This window comes from Plecotus auritus (assembly GCF_963455305.1).
Source record: "Plecotus auritus genome assembly, chromosome: 8".
NCBI lineage: Eukaryota > Metazoa > Chordata > Mammalia > Chiroptera > Vespertilionidae > Plecotus > Plecotus auritus.
The window spans coordinates 29,514,895-29,533,914 of NC_137782.1; the positions used below are offsets into that span (position 1 = coordinate 29,514,895).

Below are 19,020 nucleotides of genomic sequence, written 5' to 3' on the forward strand. Positions count from 1 at the left end.
ACCTTTTCAAGATGTCTTGGCCTCTTGGAGACTTCTTTGAATGGAGGCATGCCCGGCATGCTAGGAGGTAGCTGTGATGTGTCCAAGAAGTTTTAGAGGTAGCCAACCATGGCCAGGGAAAGATCAGCATGGGGCTTTCCCTGCCCTAGACAACCACAACCATGGGCCAAACTGATTCTTAGCTCCCTCCCAAAACATGCCACTTCCACCAGCCCTGGGTGGTTCCTGACAGGGGTCAGGGAACTGGTCCCTGTGCTTCAGAGAGGGATAATGATGTCCTGGGGTAAGGAGTGAAATACCATTTTGGCCTCAAGCTCCAGGATTTATTATTATGACTCTAAGAGCTTAAAAACTGATAATCATGAAAACAGCAAGCACAGAGTTAGGAGCCAAGTACTGATCTCAGGCCCTCAGTGTATTCCCCCATCTCGTCTCCCTTTGACCTCACAGGGCAGCACTGCAACATACCTGAGGTGCAGGGAAGTCTCATAATCATCCCATTTCCACCTTAGGAGGTGCTGAGGGTGGAACTGAAGCCAAGGTCTGCCGGGCTTTTGTCCTGCACATCTGACCAGTCTGCCACACGGCCCAGACTGTGGCTGACCAAGCAATCTGAAAATCTCTGGGAACTCTGGCTCCTTTTTAAAGCAAACAGGGCCACTCCTCACAAACAGTCCAGCCTTCTGCCTGCACCTGCACTAGAACTCTTACATGTGATGCCCTGTGCTATGGTGGCTCCTTCAATCCAACCCTATGAGGTTGTAGTTTGCCCTGAATGAATGAGGATGCTGAAATAAAATGGCTGTCCAAGGTATGCAGTGCTGCACAGCACAGCCAGGGTTTGAGCCCTATCCATCTGATGCCCAAGTTCAGTGCCTTACCAACCTTACCAGGAAGGAAAGTCTCCCATCAAGGACACTCCAGCTTGATTCATTTTAGCAATGTGTTATTTGCTCCTTACAAACCCAGGCTCCTATCTTCAAAGGAGGTGACTGCTGCCCCACCACTGATAGGCTTGTGTGGGGGCAATTAGATCCATGAATACACCAAGTGGGGCATTACTCCATGGTAGATATTTCACCACAAAATAATTATACTCCATAACGCTGCTAACAAATCAAGCTAGACAAATGAGTGATGTGCGCCTTATCACCTTCATCGTCAACAGCCTTTTGGGGCTGGCCTAGGGCTGACGGGGCCCTGGAACATGCCCCCATTGTCAGCCTTCAACACTTTCCAGTGACCTTAGGAGCTTAGCATATGCCACTGCTCTGCAAATGAGAAAACCAACATTCACAGAGGACAGTCCCCTGCCCAGAGAACAGCAGAGGTGGGATGTAGACCCAGCTATAGGACCCACACACTGAGTGACCGAGCTGTGCCTGGCTAAGTTGAAGGGCTGTGTTCATCGATTTAGGAATCCTGAGTTTCGGTAAGGAAAGGGCTGCTTTCATTTTCCCACTGGAGGGTGGATTAGGGGTAGGGGTAGGAGAGGAAGAGGGACAGGTCCTAAGTACCTAGGAAGCATTGTGAGATGAGGAGGGGAGGGGAAAGGTCTGCAATGACAGAGTTCCAGAGGAGAAAACCTGGGGATCTGGAAGAAGAAAGGGAGACAGGAGGTTGGGAGGCAATGGTAGCTCCAACACTGTCTAATGCACAAGGCTCTGGGGACCTTTTCCTGAGCATCTGCTCAGCACTGTGCTAGAGCCTGTGCTGACATGAGCAGGGTTGAATCAGAGGGGTGACCTCATCCCGCTGTCTGGGGAGCAGAACTATAAGGCCTGCTGAGAGCCTCAGGGCACAACTCACTAGAAGCCTGAGTTTCCCAACACTGGGGTTGCAGCACTGCCATGCTCAGTCAATCCCAGCCCCGTTCCTACCTTTCCCTCCCCTAATGGTCACCCCTTAACTTGCAAAGACCCACATTCAGGCAGCCAACCCCAGGGACAGTGAGATTTGCATATTTGTCCACCCATTCATTTGAGGCCCAGTAGGCATAGATTCCTACTCAGACCTATATGGATGGGTGTTGAGGGTGGGCAGGTCCACCCAAGGGAAGAAGGGGGTGCCAGGACTTTGGGACCCTGTGTAGGCTCTCTCAGGCCATCATACCCATTCACCCTAATGATAGGCCTATAAACTAGACTGGCTTACCCACACATTTAAAAACTGCCTCCAGTGACATCAGATACCTCAGAAAGCCAGCAACCTGGACCCTCCCTATCATCTTCCTGTACCTTCCCACCTCTTGCTCTCTGGAACCCCCTGCTACCATTAGCCCATACTCCCTCACCCTACAGACTAAGGACAGACTTGACCCAGTATGGCCTGCAAGACCAGTCATAAACTTCCTCCCCTTGACATAACTGGCTTGGGGCAGACACGGCAGACACCCTGCCTGATGAAACCTCAGCCTCCCCCACACCCCCTGGCCCTGAGAGTCAGGGCCTGGCATCAGGGTGACAGGGCAGGGCCCAGCCTCCCCTCCAAGGCTCAGGAAGGCCACTGATACCACTGGTTGTTGGCCCAGGTGAAATGCTGCTGCCTGAAACTGGCCTGTGTGAGAGTCAGGCCTGCTTGCCCTGTTGGGGCACCTCTACTCCCTGAGGGCTCCCTGCCTGGGTGTAGGCCCTGGCACAGTGACTAACGAGAGAACTTCGGCCACTTGACCCCTGAAGGCCTCAGTTTCCTTGCCTAAAAACTACAGAAGTTGCGATCAGAAGGTCTCTGATGCCTTCCTGGCTCTCATCTCAGATGCCAAACTGTGCCCATCCCAGCCACCAGAGCCCGGCAGAAGGGCAATGGGCAGGGAGGAGCTGCTTACCCTCTCCACAAAGCCGTGCTTGTGCTTCAGCTTGTACACTCTCAGCTTGGGCAGGAGGCTCTCAGTGTAGTTCTTGTCCTCCAGCCCATGCAGCAGGACGCCGTGGAAGGCCAGCCGGCACATGTTGGCGTGAATGTCCGCATCTAGCCTGGAGCCAATCACCAGGCACAGCCGAGGGCAGGTGACAGGCTTTTCAAACTCCACGAGGGCCCACTGCTGTCGGGGACAGAGGCCTTCTGTGGCCTGGCCTGCCTTTTCGGTGACCTGGTCACTGCCTGTTGCCCCTGGCTCAAGATCCTTACAGAGGTACTGTTCCTGGAAGAGGTATTCTTGGGAGAAATCGAAGGTGTTCAGCACAGGCTCGTGGTCAAAGTTGTCCGGTGCAGGGCTGAAGAACATCAACCGGCCCATAACCGTCTCGTGGCCCACTGTGATGTGGAACTTGGCCTTGGTCTGCAGGGGCCCCCGGAAATATGGGATCTTCTCCACGGAGATGATGGCCGCATGGACAGTGTGCAGGGACTCAGGGGCACACACCAGGCCACGCTCTAGCAGCTTGGGATCAAACTGAGTGACACAGATGCCCAGTCGGTCGCCCTGCATGGCCGAGGTGACAGGCATGTGGAACATCTGCATGGACTTCACCTTCTTCACCACCTGGTCAGGAGCAAGAGATAAAGCTCATGAAACCCACAAGCTGGGAGGTTGAGGTGAGGGGCGCCAGCTGGAGAAATCCCTGTCCAAGTGCCACCAACACTCACCTGGCACCTGGCATGCCAGCCAAAGGGAGATCTGGGGCCAGCCAGACCCCTCTTGGACAGAGAAGGCTCCACCCTGAAAATACAGGCCTAGGTCCACAGGGCACCTAGTCCAGGATGTGGGCAGTGGTCACAGCAACCAAATCCTGCACTACCTTAGTTTCCTCCAACCTTCTAGTCTCTGCTCTACCCCAAGCTCCATTCTCACACTTTTTGCCTTAAGCCCTCTTTTATAGGCTTGCCACCCCATGCAGAACAGCCCCCCATTTCCTCAGCCTGCCAAGTTATGCTTATCTGTCCTTGAAAGCCAAGGCCAAACATCACTGCTCTGGGAAGTCTGCCTAAACTCCAGTGGGTAGGATCTGTCTCTTTCTCTGTGGTGCCACCTCAGCCCCTCTGAATGACACTCAGCCTGCTGTGCTATCACTGCTTAATCTGTGCCTGCCTGCCTCCTAGTCTGTGGGCTTCTCCTGGGCAGGGCCCTCTTCATTCATTGACACATAGAGCCTGGCTGTGTGCCAGGCACTGTTCTAAGGGTAGGAATAGAATGAGGTCTGTTTCTAAAGAAGTTAATATCCAGAAAAAAAATACAAATATATTAATATATTAATACTAGAGGCCCGGTGCATGAAATTCATGCATGGAGGGGGGGGGTGAGTCCCTCAGCCCAGCCTGTACCATCTCCAATCTGGGACTCCTCGAGGGATGTCTGACTGCCCAGTAGGATCGGGCCTAATCGGGCAGTCTGACATCCATCCCTCTCACTATCCAGGACTGCTGGCTCCTAACTGCTTGCCTGCCTGCCTTCCTGATTGCCCCTAACCACTTCTTTCTGCCAGCCTGATCACCCCCTAACCACTCCCCTGCCAGCCTGATTGCCCCTAACTGCCCTCCCCTGCAGGCCTGGTCCCCCCCAAATGCTCTCCCCTGCAGGCCTGGGTCCCCCCCAACTGCCCTTCTCTGCAGGCCCAGTCGCCCCCAACTTCCCTCCCCTACAGGCCTGGTCACCCCTAACTGCCATCCCCTGCAGGCCTGGTAATCCCTAACTGCCCTCCCCTGCAGGCCCTCCCCTGCAGGCCTGGGGTCCCCCACAACTGCCCTTCACTGCAGGCCCAGTTGCCCCCAACTTCCCTCCTCTGCCAGCCTGGTCACCCCTAACTGCCCTCCCCTGCAGGCTTGATCGCCCCCAACTGCCCTCCCTTGCAGGTCTGGTCCCTCCCAACTGCCCTCCCCTGCTGGCCATTTTGTGGCGGCCATCTTGTGTCCACATGGGAGCAGCCATCTTTGACCACATGGGGGCAGCCATCTTGTGTGTTGGAGTGATGGTCAATTTGCATATTACTTTTTTATTAGATAGGATAGAGGCCTGGTGCACGGGTGGGGGCCGGCTGGTTTGCCCTGAAGGGTGTCCCAGATCAGGGTTGGGGTTCCCTTGGAGCGTGGGGCAGCCTGGGTGAGGGGCCTGTGGTGGTTTGCAGGCCGGCCACACCCCACAGCGATCCAAGCGGAGGTCCTGGTATCTGGGATTTATTTATCTTCTATAATTGAAACTTTGTAGCCTTGAGCGGAGGCCAGGGCAGGCCAGGCTGGGCGGGACGCTTAGCTTCCTCCATTGCGGGAGAAACCCAAGCCTCCTGCTCGCTCTGTGGCCACAGCCATCTTGGTTGGGTTAATTTGCATACTCATTCCTGATTGGCTGGTGGGCGTGGCTTGTGGGCAAAGCAGAGGTACGGTCAATTTGCATGTTTCTCTTTTATTAGTGTAGATTAACTAAATTTATATTAATAAAAACAAAATACAAAATTTTATGTTTAAGTATAAGTAACTAATATAATGATATAATATGCATATTATATATAACATGTTACAGAGAAGGCCTGGGCTGAGGGAGGGTCTGGCTTTTTTAGATTAGTGGTCAGGAAAGACCTCTGTAGAGGTGATGTCTGAACCAAGACCTGATCAGAGGAAAAAGCTGTGTGAAGGTCCAGAAAAAGTTCTAAACAGGGAAACCAATGAGTGCAACAGCCTGAAAGAGGCTTGGTGAATTTGAGAAATAAACAAAGAGGTGGGAGGGCTTCATCAGGGAGGCGGGGCAGGGGGGGGGGCACCGAGGGGAAGGCAGGCAGGCGGAAATCACCCAGGAGTTTAGGCAAACTTGATTTTATCTCTGCTTCTAAACCATTACACTGACTCTATACCAGGCAGATTTCTGCACCCACAGTTTGTAAATCAAGAACAGACATGGGATAGGCTCTAACAAATGGTCACAAAATAAATGAATGCTCCTACAAAGATCCAATGTCTCAGAGGTGAGATGAAATCACATTCATGGATTTCTGCTTAGCAAAGCAGAGAAACGTATAATATATTTCAGAAAACCTACCATCAAAAACTGTTAAACTAAAGACAATTTTGACCTTTAGGCCACAAACCTCCCCGTCTACAAAGTGGGGTGTGGGGCATACTCATTTTCTCCCTGGATAAAGGGAGAATGTGTGCTGACATCAGGCCCAGGTCCCTTCCTGGAGAGCCATAATACTCAAGTGTTTGTTTAAAGATCATTAACTACCTACCCAAGAGGTCAGGGGGCAGAGAAAGTGAGAAGCACAGTGTCAAAAGCCACAGCCAAGATCAATCAAAGAGAAACATAAAACATCTCTGAAATAGTCTGTAAGGGCAATGGGAAACTTAGATTTTTAGGAATGCATCTCAGAGTAACTGGAGAATTTGACTATTATCTTACACTAAGTGTCCGCTCAGTGAGGTAGAAACCCAAATCACAACTCTTCCCCCAAGAACTGCAACAGGCCAGTGTGATGTTCTCTGGCCTAAAACTCTGTTCTCCCTCCTCCCAGCCAGCTTTCTAAAACACAAGTTTGATGATGCAATCCTTTGGCACCAATATGTACATGGGCTCCTATCTTCTACATCATGACTTTCAAATCCTTTGGGTGAAACTGTTATTAACAGAAAAATGCTTTGGTCAACTGAACTTCTATGGGGAACCAGTCCCTCCCAGTGAGTGACATGCTCAGGGTAGGTGGGGACTGCCATGGCTCCCAGCACACTCTCTGCTTGCTAGACTCCTCTGCCTTCACTGAAGCCTCCCACCATCAGGCCCATCTTACAGCTCTTCCTGACCCATGTTCTCCCAACCCTTTAACCACAGCCAATGGAAGCTTTCATGATTCATTACACACACTGTAGTTCTGTATGTCTCTGCCCTGGGTCCATGAGGCTCCTTCTCCCTGGGACTTCTTTCACCTGGCAAATTCTCATTCATCCCTAAAACCCCAGCTCTCAGGGTACCTCCTGGGAGAAACTCCTCTGGACAGAGCTGCTTACTATCCTCTGTGACTCTGAACCTGACTTGTCATTGCTGGTTGATGGCCCTGTCAGTCCCACCTCTATATACTAAATGATTTAAATGGTACTATAATAAACTAGAGGCCTGGTGCATGAAATTCGTGCACTGGGGGGGGGGGGGGGGCGCCGCTTGCATCTTCTCGCAGTCCGGGAGCTCCCAGGGGATGTCCAACCAATGGCTTAGGCCTGTTCCCCATCTAAGCCGGTGGTTGGACATCCTTAGCGCTGCTGTGGAGGTGGGAGAGGCTCCAGCCACTGCTGCTGCGCTCACCAGCTGTAAGCCCGGCTCAGGGCTTCTGGCTGAGTGGTGCTTCCCCTGTGGGAGCGCACTGACCATCAGGGGCCTGCTCCTGCATTGAGCGTCTGCCCCCTGGTGGTCAGTGCGCATCATAGCAACTGGTCATTCCGCCGTTAGGTCGATTTGCATATTAGCCTTTTGTTATATAGGATATCCACAACCTATGATCCACCTAAAACTCAACATTACCAAGAACTCCATATCCCCAGCTGGACATAACCACTCCTTGGATTTGGTGTGTCGCATTCCTTTTCATTTTATACACACATGTATATAGTTGTATAGAGGCTGATTACATATGTAGGACATATGCCTAACCAATAATTTGTTTTGTTTTGTGAGTTGTTGAACTTTGCCTTGGTGCCTGTGCTGGAAGCACATGTGGCTCCCTCACTGCTGATGTGGTACAGCACGTGGTACCATGATCGAGTCTCCTATAGATGGTGACTTCTAAATCGTTAAGACAGGGGCCATGGTCTACCTACTGCTGCATCCTCAGTGTCAAGCACAGGAGGCTGCTGAAAAACCCAGGACCTCTGAAGAGAATGATTGCCCCTGATTCTGGAAGAGAAACTCCCCTTGTGGCAAAACACACCCGGCAGAGCATAGAGCTGAGATTCCAGTCCTGCAGGGGCCTGAGAGACCCTTGTGTTTAAGAGCCTTCCTGTAAGAGAGGGCAGCCAGAGCCTTTACCATCAGACAGCCCCACCCCCACCACCGAGCTGACTGCCTAGCAGGCTTTATTCAAAGCATGTTCTCTTTTCAACAGGGCTCATGTTCTTAGACTAAAATAATAAAGAATGCCTTAAGAGGGCACCGTGAAGAGCAGAAAGACTAATAACTGTGCAAATCAAGATTTTAAGGGCCTAGACAGGAAATTGTGAAACAGATAAAGTGGGGACAGGGTAGTGTGATACTACTGTGGGCTCTCACAGGGTGCATGCAGACAGCATTGCCACATGGAGTCACTGGCAAGTCCTCAATCCACCAAGACACATTTCAAGAATATAAAATTCCATTTAGGACACCAAAAATATAGAAAAGTAGATAGTTTTACCAACTTAAGAATGAAAAAACAGGCTTGTCTTTCAGTCATTTATTTTCTACCCATCTTTTTAACAACTCACTCACCCAATATAGGGGTAGGTAAAAGTAGGATTACAGTTGTAATACAAATAAATAATACACTAATAAATAAATAATATAAGAATAAGTGGTGTTTCATACACAACTGTAAACCTACTTTTGCTCACCCCTATATCTACTAATATCCATGTCAAGTGGCTGAGGCACTGTACATGCATTCACTCAACAGATAACTATTAAGTTTCTCTCATGCACCAGGCCCTGGAATGATACAGGGGTGAGTAGAACAGAAACAGTTTTAGTCCTATGCTTGTGTGTGTGTGTGGGGGGGGAGGGCGGGGGGGGGAGTGCATGAATTAAATAATCAACTAATAAATGCAGGATTACAAAACCATGGGGAGGTGCTATTAGACAAAATAATTGGAGTACCTTATTCCTCCTGGGTGGTCAGGGAGGGCTTCCTGAGGAGGTGGCACTGAAATTGACCAGCTGGATGAAAGGAACCACCCACAGGGATTCCAGGCAGAGGAAAGGGCAGGGTGGAGATGGGAAAGAACGTAATTTGTTTAAGACAGTGGTCGGCAAACTGCGGCTCGCGAGCCACATGCGGCTTGCCACTCTGTTGACTAATGAGTTTGCCGACCACTGACCTACACTCTCGATTCCAATAATTACAGGCTGTTGTTGTTCCTTGTGATTAAGCCCCTATCCCAGTGGTCAGCAAACTCATTAGTTAACAGAGCAGCAAACTGCGGCTCGCGAGCCGCAGTTTGCCGACCACTGGTTTAAGGGACTGAAAGACAGTGAGGCTGGCTGGGGGGAGTGCAGTCAGGCTGGAGACACAGGCCAGCCACCTTCACTATGTGAAGGATAACAGAAAGTCACTAGTGGTAATGAGCTGAGCAAAGGAATGACACCTTTTAATGTGCACTTTAAAAAGACTACTTTGGCCACACAGTGTGCAGAATAGATTGGGAGAAGTGGAGAAATAAGAAAGGAAAGGAGGAAACCAGCAAGGAAGAGACTCAGAGGATTCTTTCTGCAGTAAAAGGATGGGACAGTATAACAGACTGGATGTGGACTGCGGAGAGATTGGCACATACAGAAGAACTCCCCGACTTCCAGTCTGAGGGACCACCTTACACTAAATGGGAGAGAATGCGGACGAGGTTTCGGCGGGGCAGCCATGAGTTCTGTGATCAGATGTCTCAGAAACAGCACAAGAAAAGGCACCTGGCAGCTCCAGGAGAGGTGAAGTTCGGGAGCTGGGAGAAGGCAAGCCTAGCAGTCTCCTGACATTTCCCCTTGGATGTCTGGTGGTGTCTCCGGCTTATTATGTCTAAGACCTATCTCCTTCAGGCCAATCATTCTCAGAAACGGCAGTTCCAAGTTTCCAGACACTTGGGAGAAATGTGGTTCCATTTTGGCTCTCCTGTACCCAAATCCAGTCATCAGGGCTTTATCTTCAAAACAGGCCAGCCCTTCTGACTACATCCACTGCCCACACTGGTCACTGACCCACTGGGCTTTGATTATTGACCTTCCCCCTGCAGTCCATTCTCCACAGTGTAGCTTTAATGTAAGATGACATGACACTGGTAGAGCCTCCAAGCTCTCTACCAGCTTATCATCTCACTCCTAAAAAGCTAACATCCTTACTCTGACCACAAGGCCCTAAAGTCAGCCTGTTATTCCCTTGACTTTATTTGCTGTGATTCCCCTGCCCTCCACCCGGTTCATGTTACTTCAATAACATAAGCCTTCTTGCTTTTTGCTCCCTAAACACGCCAAGCATGCGTTTACCTAGGGCCTTTGCATTTGCCTCTGACTGGGATGCTCTTCCTCCAAATATCCCTGTTTCCCTTTCCTCCTTCGCTTCATGTCTCTATCAGAGTCCATCCTTGACTCCCCAATAAGAGACAGGTCCACCGTATTCTTTTCCTTGTTTTATTTTTCTTCATAGCACTCACTACCACCTGACATATTTGTTTACTGACTATCTCTCTATACTGGAATGTAGCCTTTATGACAATGAGGGCTTTGTTTTTTCCATTTTATCTCTAGTGTCGAGCACACTGCCTGACAAACAGGAGACCTCAATATATATTTGTGAATGGAGTCATAGATAGGTACAACACTGTCCTTGCCCTTGGAAAATTCCAGTCCAAGCCTGGCATCTACATATCCATAAAGGTCCATGGAGATACATCCCCTTGCTATGGGAGCAGGACTGGCTGGGCACTTAGAGGTGCCATTCAACCTACAGGGTAAGGAGCCTTCTAAGCCGAGGAGAAGCAAGGCTGAGGCTCACTAGGGCCCCATGTTTCCCTGGCAGAGTGTAGTTAGAATGGCAGCAGAGGAAGATGGGTGACAGAGCAGGAGGGTTACTGCTGTTGGACACCCGTCTGAGTGGGACAGGAAAGGACCACCAGTCAGGGCCAGCTCCTGAGTCTGGCTCCTCACAGGGTATGGCTGTCTCTTCTTGTCCTTGCCATCAGCCTGGCATCAAGCACTTCTGGGAAAGAGAGGAATGGACTCAGGGAGGGAGGAAGAATACATCAAGCAAGAAACAATTTTTAAAACCTAAGTTCATGCTTGCTAAGCAGTTTGGTCCTTTCTGATGAACAAAGAAGCTTTACCATCATCTGGGTCAGTTATTCTTCATAAAAACCCTATAGGGCAAGTCAATATTTTTACATTCAATTTTATGGATGAAGAAACAGAGGTTTTGATGTCTCCAAGGTCACAAAGCAAATACTGAGACTTGGGACAATCAACTCTGAGACAAAAGACAGGCCCTGTCTTCTGAGCAGCTGAGTAGAATCTGTGCCATGGGCTGGCTGGAGTTGGGGGCAGAGTAGCTCTGCCCTGCCAGGGGCTGTGGGGTCCAGATGATGGACAATATAGTGCCCACAAGGGATGAACCCAGAAAGATGGCTCTGGAGAAGGAGCAGAGGAAAGATCCCTCACTAGCCACTGTGATAGGAGCCCTTCTCAGGCATGGAATAAAGTCAGGAAAGTCAGGCCTGCCATGAGACCCAGGCTGCAGAGGCAGGAGCAGCCCAGCTCTCTCGCCTCTTGCCATCAGCTGCTGCAGCTGCCCTGACCAAGGTCAGCAACAGCCTCCTGCTGGCCGAGCCCAGTGATTAATGGTTTCAGACCTGACTTTCCTGGTGTCTGTCTTTGGGTAGCATGGTAATCCCTAGCACAGGACAGACACTCAGTAAATGTTTGCTGATTGAGCAAATGAACCCCTTTTGTCTGCTCTCAGACATGACATGGTCAGATACTCTCTCTGGTCTTCTGAATATCTGCAATTTGGTTTTCCAGCATTCTGAGGATTTTGCAGGATACTGTGCCCAGAAGGACCTGGTTTCTCTTTCCGAGGCTACTGAAAACCTCCAATGGAAGCGATTCCAGATGGAAATCATCATGAGTTCACCTGTTCTCCTCAGCACATTGCATGGAATAGCAAACACCCAGTGAATGTTCCAATGGATTTCATCATGTCACCATGTGACCCATAGAGAGATAAAGAAGACACACACTCCACATCTGTTGGATACCTACACTCTGTGAGGAAGCTTTACAGACCATGATGGTCCATATAATTCTCCTAACAACCTCTGAGGTGGCTGACCATGATCTCAATCTACAGACAAGAAAACTGAGGCCCCAGAGTTCAGGACACGTATCTGTAGCATCCAGATCTGCCTGTCATGAGAGTCCGTACTCTATTACTCTATCAAACCACAAATACATGTCTACTCCACCACAGAAAACCAAAATGATACACAATCACCGCTGTGAATTTCACTTGCCCACAGGGAGGTCTTTGGCAGCATTCCTATAGAATAAGAAATGGATAGGCCCAACACCATCACACAAACTAAGGGAACAGCAGAGTTTGGGATCCTCCTGGCATTCTAGAGAATTAACAGATGCTTGAAAGAAGTGGGCAAAAGTCTGTGCCTAGGAGTCTTTATGATGTGCAGAAATTTTTGTAATAATGGTATTGGCTTTAATGAGATTGGACTTCTATTATCCATTATCGTTCCATTAATGAGCCTGGGAGCTCCTGGCTGTGCCAAAGGCAAGGGTCGGGGCCTTGCAACTTCATCTTACTTAATCAAATGTAAATCGAAGAGGAAAAGAAACACACAAGATTTGACACTAATAACCTTACAGCGGGATCAGTTACTTCAATTCAAAGAGGTTCAGACCGGAGCGGAGAAAATGAAATAAGCTTTTAAAGATCAGTCTAGGTTTGGCTCCATCAGACCTAATAAGGTTTCAATGTGGCTGCTCTTCTTCGAGCTATGTACAGATAAGACATCCCCCACATAATGCATTAACTGAGAGAGAGCAGCGTGAGCCCCTGGGGGATGCCAGCTTTTCCCTTGTTGTTCAGACCCCAACTTCCATGGCACCACCTCTGGGGATGCAAGAATGGAATGTCAGATGGGACTTAGGGACTCAATTCTCACCCACTTATTTTTTTAAGGAATGAAATTCATTTAGAAAGGAAATCAAATGATATAATAACCACCTTTGTTCCCACCACCTGGAATTGACCAAGATATTGTCACTCATACTTCAAGTCTTGATGTTGAGAAAGAAATCCCACTGTCCTATTCCTCTCCTTCAAAATTCCCTGTAGCAATTACCTTCATGAATTCTTTATGTCCTTCTATTTATATATTTACACCTATGTATGTGTCCCTCATAGTGTATTTGTTTGTTAGTTTATACAAATGGTATCATATTATTACTTAACTCTACTACTTACCTCCTTCTTTATTATGTTTTTGACATCTATTTATATTGAAAGATATATAGATTTATAGATCTATTTATATAGATCTAATATACCTCTACGTATCAATCGATCTAGGCTGTTCTTTTTTATTGCTATATAATATTCTTTTTAAAAAATCCTCACTCGAGGGCATGCTTATTGATTTTAGAGAGAGGGGATCAAACCCACTAACTAGGTATGTGCTCTGATCAGGAACTGAACCCACAACCTATCCGTGTACAGGATGATGCTCTAACAACTGAGCCACACCAGCCAGGGTTAGTATCCCTTTCTATGACAACTCCACCTTTTATTTATCCATGCCCTTATTGATAGCCACGTTGGCTGCTACTCTTCACTACTATAAATAATGTTGCAGTGACTATTCCTGTATTCATCAACTTGTACACGTGCACAAAACTTTTCTAGTGCAGGTATCTGGATGGAAAACTGGTGTGGGGGACACATTTTCAGTTTCACTAGGTCTTACTGATTGCTCTGTGAAGTGGCTAGCTTACACCCCCACCATCAGTGCAAGAGAAGGCCTCTTCTCAGACTCTCACTAACATTTGATTTTGCAGGCTTTTCTAGTGTTGCTAGGCTGGTAGATTAGACATGGTGTTCCATTGCTGTCTTCCCTCAATTATTAGGGAAGGGCTCTATGAAGTTGACCCCAGAGACAAAGAGGTGAAAGCTCCCCACCTACTGTGACCCTGCCAGGCCCCACTCAGCACTTGGTGGAAGGGGTGAGACATGGTGGGGGCAGGGAAGCAATGAGGTGGAGATCTGCATAGGCTTCTCCCTGCTGCCCAGCCCTCCTCCTGGGCTCATAGCCCTCTGGGTGCCAGTGCCAAGAAATGTGGTCCTGGCAGCACTTGAGACACTTTCCCTTCCACCTAGTCTTGTTTCCAGGGAATTGTGCAGGCTGACCAGAGGTGGGATCTGTTCTATGCAAAAACTCTACTGAAGCCTCAGCAAAAGACCAATTGTCCCATGGGGAGAGCGAGGAAAGAGATGGGGAGACCTTTCTCTCAGGGGTCCCTGCTTAGCAATGAAAAATGCCCCTATGAAAAGAAAATGATGATCTTCAGAAGTTTGTGGACCCACAGACACCCAAAGATAGACACCCAAAGACCCAATTCCAGGCTCACGGATGGGGCAGAGCTTTGCCTGTCTATATGTCTGTCTGCTCTTATCCCTCCTCCCCAACCCAAGCACCCAGGCCAGGCTCCTGAACCCAGGGTGTTCAGTGTTGCACAGGGGCCACGTGCATCTTTCCCACATACACACCTTTCCCACCCTCCCTAAGCCCTTGGGCCTCAGGTCAGCTCAGGTCATCTGCTCAGAGACTTGGAGCACCCTACAATGTTCCTCACAGCACCATATCATAATTTCTAATAGGTGCTATGTGCTCAGCTGTTTTCTGTGGGGCTCCCACTCCAGGTGGATGAACAGCCACTGTGGGCAGGCTGGGTTTATGCTCACTGATGGTCCCTGCATAGTGCCTGCCACATGGTGGGCTCACAAGGAGAAAAGGAATGGATTTGGTTTCCTACCACATGGCCTGCTGAAGGCCCCTGCCCCGTCCATGGCGACCTCACAAACAAACTGTGGTGATTAACCTCCCAGTCGCTGCAACAATGAAGAACCATAAAAGTGACAAGGGGCCTGCCTGCCAGGAAGCTTTATGCTCCTCCTCCCAGCCACCCTCCACACATTTGTCATCCCATAAAACTTTAAATTGAATTACACCAATGTTTGATTCTTCTTTTTTCTATACTACTGGGGCTTTGTTTTTAATGATATCCCTGGACTTTAGGGGTAAAGGAATCCTTGGGAGGCAATCCAAAGGAACCAGCTTTGTCTTCAGGGCTAGGCCCAGAAAAACTATCACTGTGGAGCAGTGAGCCAACCACAGCATATCTGAGAGCCCGAGTCTGTACAAAGAACCCAGGCAGCTTGGATCTCAAAGGGTCAGGTGCAGGCGGAGAGAAAAGGGCCCACAGCCCTGAGGCTCCCCTTTCATTTAGTAGGGTTTATCAAAGCCACACTCCTCCCCATGGTCCCCTGTTCCCAGGTGGGCACAATGGGCCCTTCACTCTAGCTCTAAAATTTGGGCAAGTTTTTTTTTTTTGTTTTTTTTTAATATATTTTATTGATTTTTACAGAGAGGAAGGGAGAGGGACAGAGAGCCAGAAACATCGATGAGAGAGAAACATCGATCAGCTGCCTCCTGCACACCCCCCACTGGGGATGTGCCCGCAACCAAGGCACATGCCCTTGACCGGAATCGAACCCGGGACCCCCCAGTCCGCAGGCCGACGCTCTATCCACTGAGCCAAACCGGTTTCGGCAATTTGGGCAAGTTTTGTTACGTTTCTAAGCCTGTTCCTTCACTAGTAAAATGGGGCTAATATGTCCTAGGCCAGAGGGATTCTATGAAAATAAGGAGGCCTGTGTCTAGTATCTAACAAAGCACTTAATGAGTGCCAGGCCCACTGAATGTGGTGGCTCCAGTCCCACTCCCATCCACACTGCAGCCTCTGGCTTCCTCCTCATCCTTCGAGTTTTCATAGCCAATAAGCTAGCAAATCTGGAGTTCACCTGACTCATACCATCTCTTCCCATTCAAAGGGCCTCATTTCCCACAACAGCCACCTCTTCCCCATGTTTCTCTTAGGCTGCCTACCAAGTATAGAGGCCAGGTCACACAATGTCCTTGGTGCTCACTCCCCACTACCACTCAGCCAGACTTCCTCTTTAGCCTGACCACTTTTGCATCTGTGGAGGCCTCTCTGGAGCTTTCAGCTGGGCCCCCGGCATGCTCCATGTTTCTGTTCCCACTTGCGTACCCACACTGAGTGCCCTCTTGCTCACCTTTCACAGTGGGCATCCCTTCAAGGCCCATCTCTACTGTCATCACCAGAATTCCTTTAACTGGGTTTAACTCAACATATTCGAGTAGCACCTGCTATGAGATAGGCCCCACACTCTGACACCGGGGATGTGGGAAGCCATGGCTCTTGCTCTCCACTCACTCATTGGGTGCAGGAGCAGATATGTAAAGTGCTATGAGAGAACATGGCATGTTGAATGCCATGACCAAGGGGTTCAGGGAGCCAGGAGAGAGGAGACATCTGAATTGGGTTTAGAAGAATGATGCCATGCAAATAAGATCAAGAGAGTAAGGAGGGGAAGTGCCAAAAGGTGCCAGGCAGGTGTGGGCAGAGATCTATGGGGTGGGGCTCAGAACAAGAAGTTGACATTGGGGCAGGGCTCTGAGGGGGCAAAAGCCCCATCTTGTCCATCTTTGCATCTTGTCCTGATGAGGCAGGGCCTGCCGATAGAGAAGGGACCCAGGAGTGGCTCATGAAACTGAATTTCAAGGGTGGGATTCTCAGTTCTTGATATCTACCACAGAGAAGCATGCACACCTCTTTGCCAGATAACACGATCACTGCAACACAGGTAATAACCACAGAGACTGGACAGCAATCTGAGGGCTTATCAGTGGGACAAGCTATGTGCCATATGAAATGTCCACACAGGCAGTGGCCAAGCGGCATAGCAGCTCTGTATGTAGGGACGAGGTGCGATATCTAAGATCAATACTGGGCCAAATCAGAAAAGTACAAAAATCATATGATAGGATGTCAAACATTTACAAAATGGCATTATGTTGTTGTTTTCTGAATCCTAACCTGAGGATATGTTTTACTAATCTTAGAGAGAGGGGAAGGGAGACAGGGAGAGAAGTATTGATGTATGAGAGAAACATCCTTTGGTTGCCTCCTGTACATGCTCTACCAGGGATCGAACTTGCAACCTAGGTATGTGCCCTGACCAGGAATCGAACCGGCAACCTTTTGGTGCACAGGACAATGCTTCAATCAACTGAGCCACACAAGCCAGGGAACATTATGTATTTTTAGAGATATACATATATATGTAGTGTATAGAGAGGGTTCAGACTGATACACTCAAAAGCAGCGGTCGCCAACCTTTCGGACCTCACGGACCACCAGTGGTCCACGGACCAACGGTTGGCAACTGCTGCTCAAAAGAATTAACAGTGGTGTCTCCTCTACATAGGTGGCAGAATGGGGTGTGATGCAATGACCCCTTTCCTCTTAGCTGAAAAGTTTCACTTTTGTTACAAGAAGGCATTCATGAATTAGTTGTGTGATGAAAAATGAAAAAGATAGTGACATTTAGTCAATTAAATTTAATAGAATAATGTTCCAATAAATGCATGCAATAAAGACTGACAGCCTACTCTGAGACAGACTCTGGGCCAAGAAAAGTGGAAGATCAGTGTCCTAACTGTAGACTTGAGCCTCCTTCCCCAGCAACACCCTGAAGTCATGACCACAGGACAAGGAGTCAGAGTGTGAGTCTGGTCTAACTCACACTCTCCACATGGGGAAGTTGAAGCAACTCTGGCTGAAGCAGCTGGCACAGGATGGGAGACCGTCTCTTGTTCCTCCTGAAACCTATGGAAACAGCCATGCCATAACCAAGGTGAGGACAAAAGAGATGGCGCAAGTCTCAGCTGTTCTGAACATAGTGCCTAGCACAGCAGCTGGCTAGCAGAGGTGCAGCCCCAGACTAGGCCCAAGAGCCAGGTGCTCTGAAACACTAAAATATTCTGTCCCAAACTTGAGCAGATCCCAACTCCACCTCAGTGCCCAAAGGCAAGGACTTGTTCTTCATGTAGTCACCCAGAGACAAAGACAAGCCCCCTATAACCACCATCCCTACTGGCACTCGAGATCATGTTGGTCCAGCCTTTATTAAAGGGCTAATTGCTGCTACATTTTATGTCCAAGAATCCCACCTCTAAGAAAGTCTCCAAATGGCAAAGATGAATCAATCAAATATTCACCTCACTCTGGCTTATGATAGCCAAAAGATAGCAAAAACCTAGCTGTCCAACAGTAGAGAAATTACTAAATAAACCGTGGATGAAAGCATAATAGCGACAGACTCATAGAGAGCAAGCAGACAGCTTGGGGTGGGGTGAGGTGGGGTGGGGTGGGGTGGTGGAGGGATCGAACAAAAGACAAAGGAGGGAAAAAAAAGAAAGAACTCATGGACATGGACAACAGTGTGGTGATTGCAGGTGTAGAGGGGAATGGGTGGAGGTGGAAGAGGGCACAGAGGGGATAAAAGGTGATAGAAAAACAAACAAACAAATAAATAAATAAATAAAGCATGGATGAGATGTCATGTAAATAATCAAATATATGAAGCAATTTTAGCAGCTTGGAAATGGGATTTTTCTATAATACTGAATAAATAATCAAGACATGGAAACAAATTTAAAATATTATCTTAACTATAGATAGCAGTTGCCTGTGGGTGATGGGCTTCTTGGTGAGGTTTTTTTCTCCCTAGTTTTTTATAGTTCATAGAAATTTCTAAAGTAATCATGTATTGCTTTGATTTATGGAGCAAAGATTTTTAAAAACTAAATTAATAGAAAAAGAAAGACCATTCCACCCGGCTGCAATGTGTTGTCCCTGCAGAAAGAGCATCAGATAGATTCTCCCCCGGAACTAAATGTCCTTGCCCAAATTGCTTGTCGGGTGGGCATCGTGCTAGGCTCTGAATGTCATTCTCTCCGTTCCTCACAATTTGCCTCCATCCCTGGAAGTAGGTACTGTCATCACCATTTGACAGATGAGGAAATAGAGTCAGCAACTGCCCAAGGTCACTTAGCTGATAAACAGTGAAAGTGGACGCAAATCCAGCACTGCCTGGCCCTGAAGTGCAAGTTCAGTTGCCGACAGCAATGGCTATGGCTGGCACAGAGGTCTAGCCCCAAATCTTGAGCAAAGTGAGAAAGTGGTCACAAAGATGACTTGGGTGTTGTCAGCAAGGCTTATCA

General features: G+C 48.7%; 1 protein-coding gene across 5 annotated transcripts in view; it reads right to left on the reverse strand.

Moving 5' to 3' along the window:
• Positions 1-19,020, reverse strand: part of EEFSEC (eukaryotic elongation factor, selenocysteine-tRNA specific) — a 277,246-nt gene that overhangs the window by 50,320 nt on the left and 207,906 nt on the right. For 4 of the 5 annotated variants that reach the window (XM_080685566.1, XM_080685567.1, XM_080685564.1 and 1 more), the window contains one exon: positions 2,825-3,481. The exons of the other annotated variant lie outside the window; for it this stretch is intronic. In XM_080685566.1, coding sequence (XP_080541692.1) covers positions 2,825-3,481 — 657 coding nt within the window. The remainder of the gene's footprint in view (positions 1-2,824; positions 3,482-19,020) is intronic. 5 annotated transcript variants of the gene reach the window in all.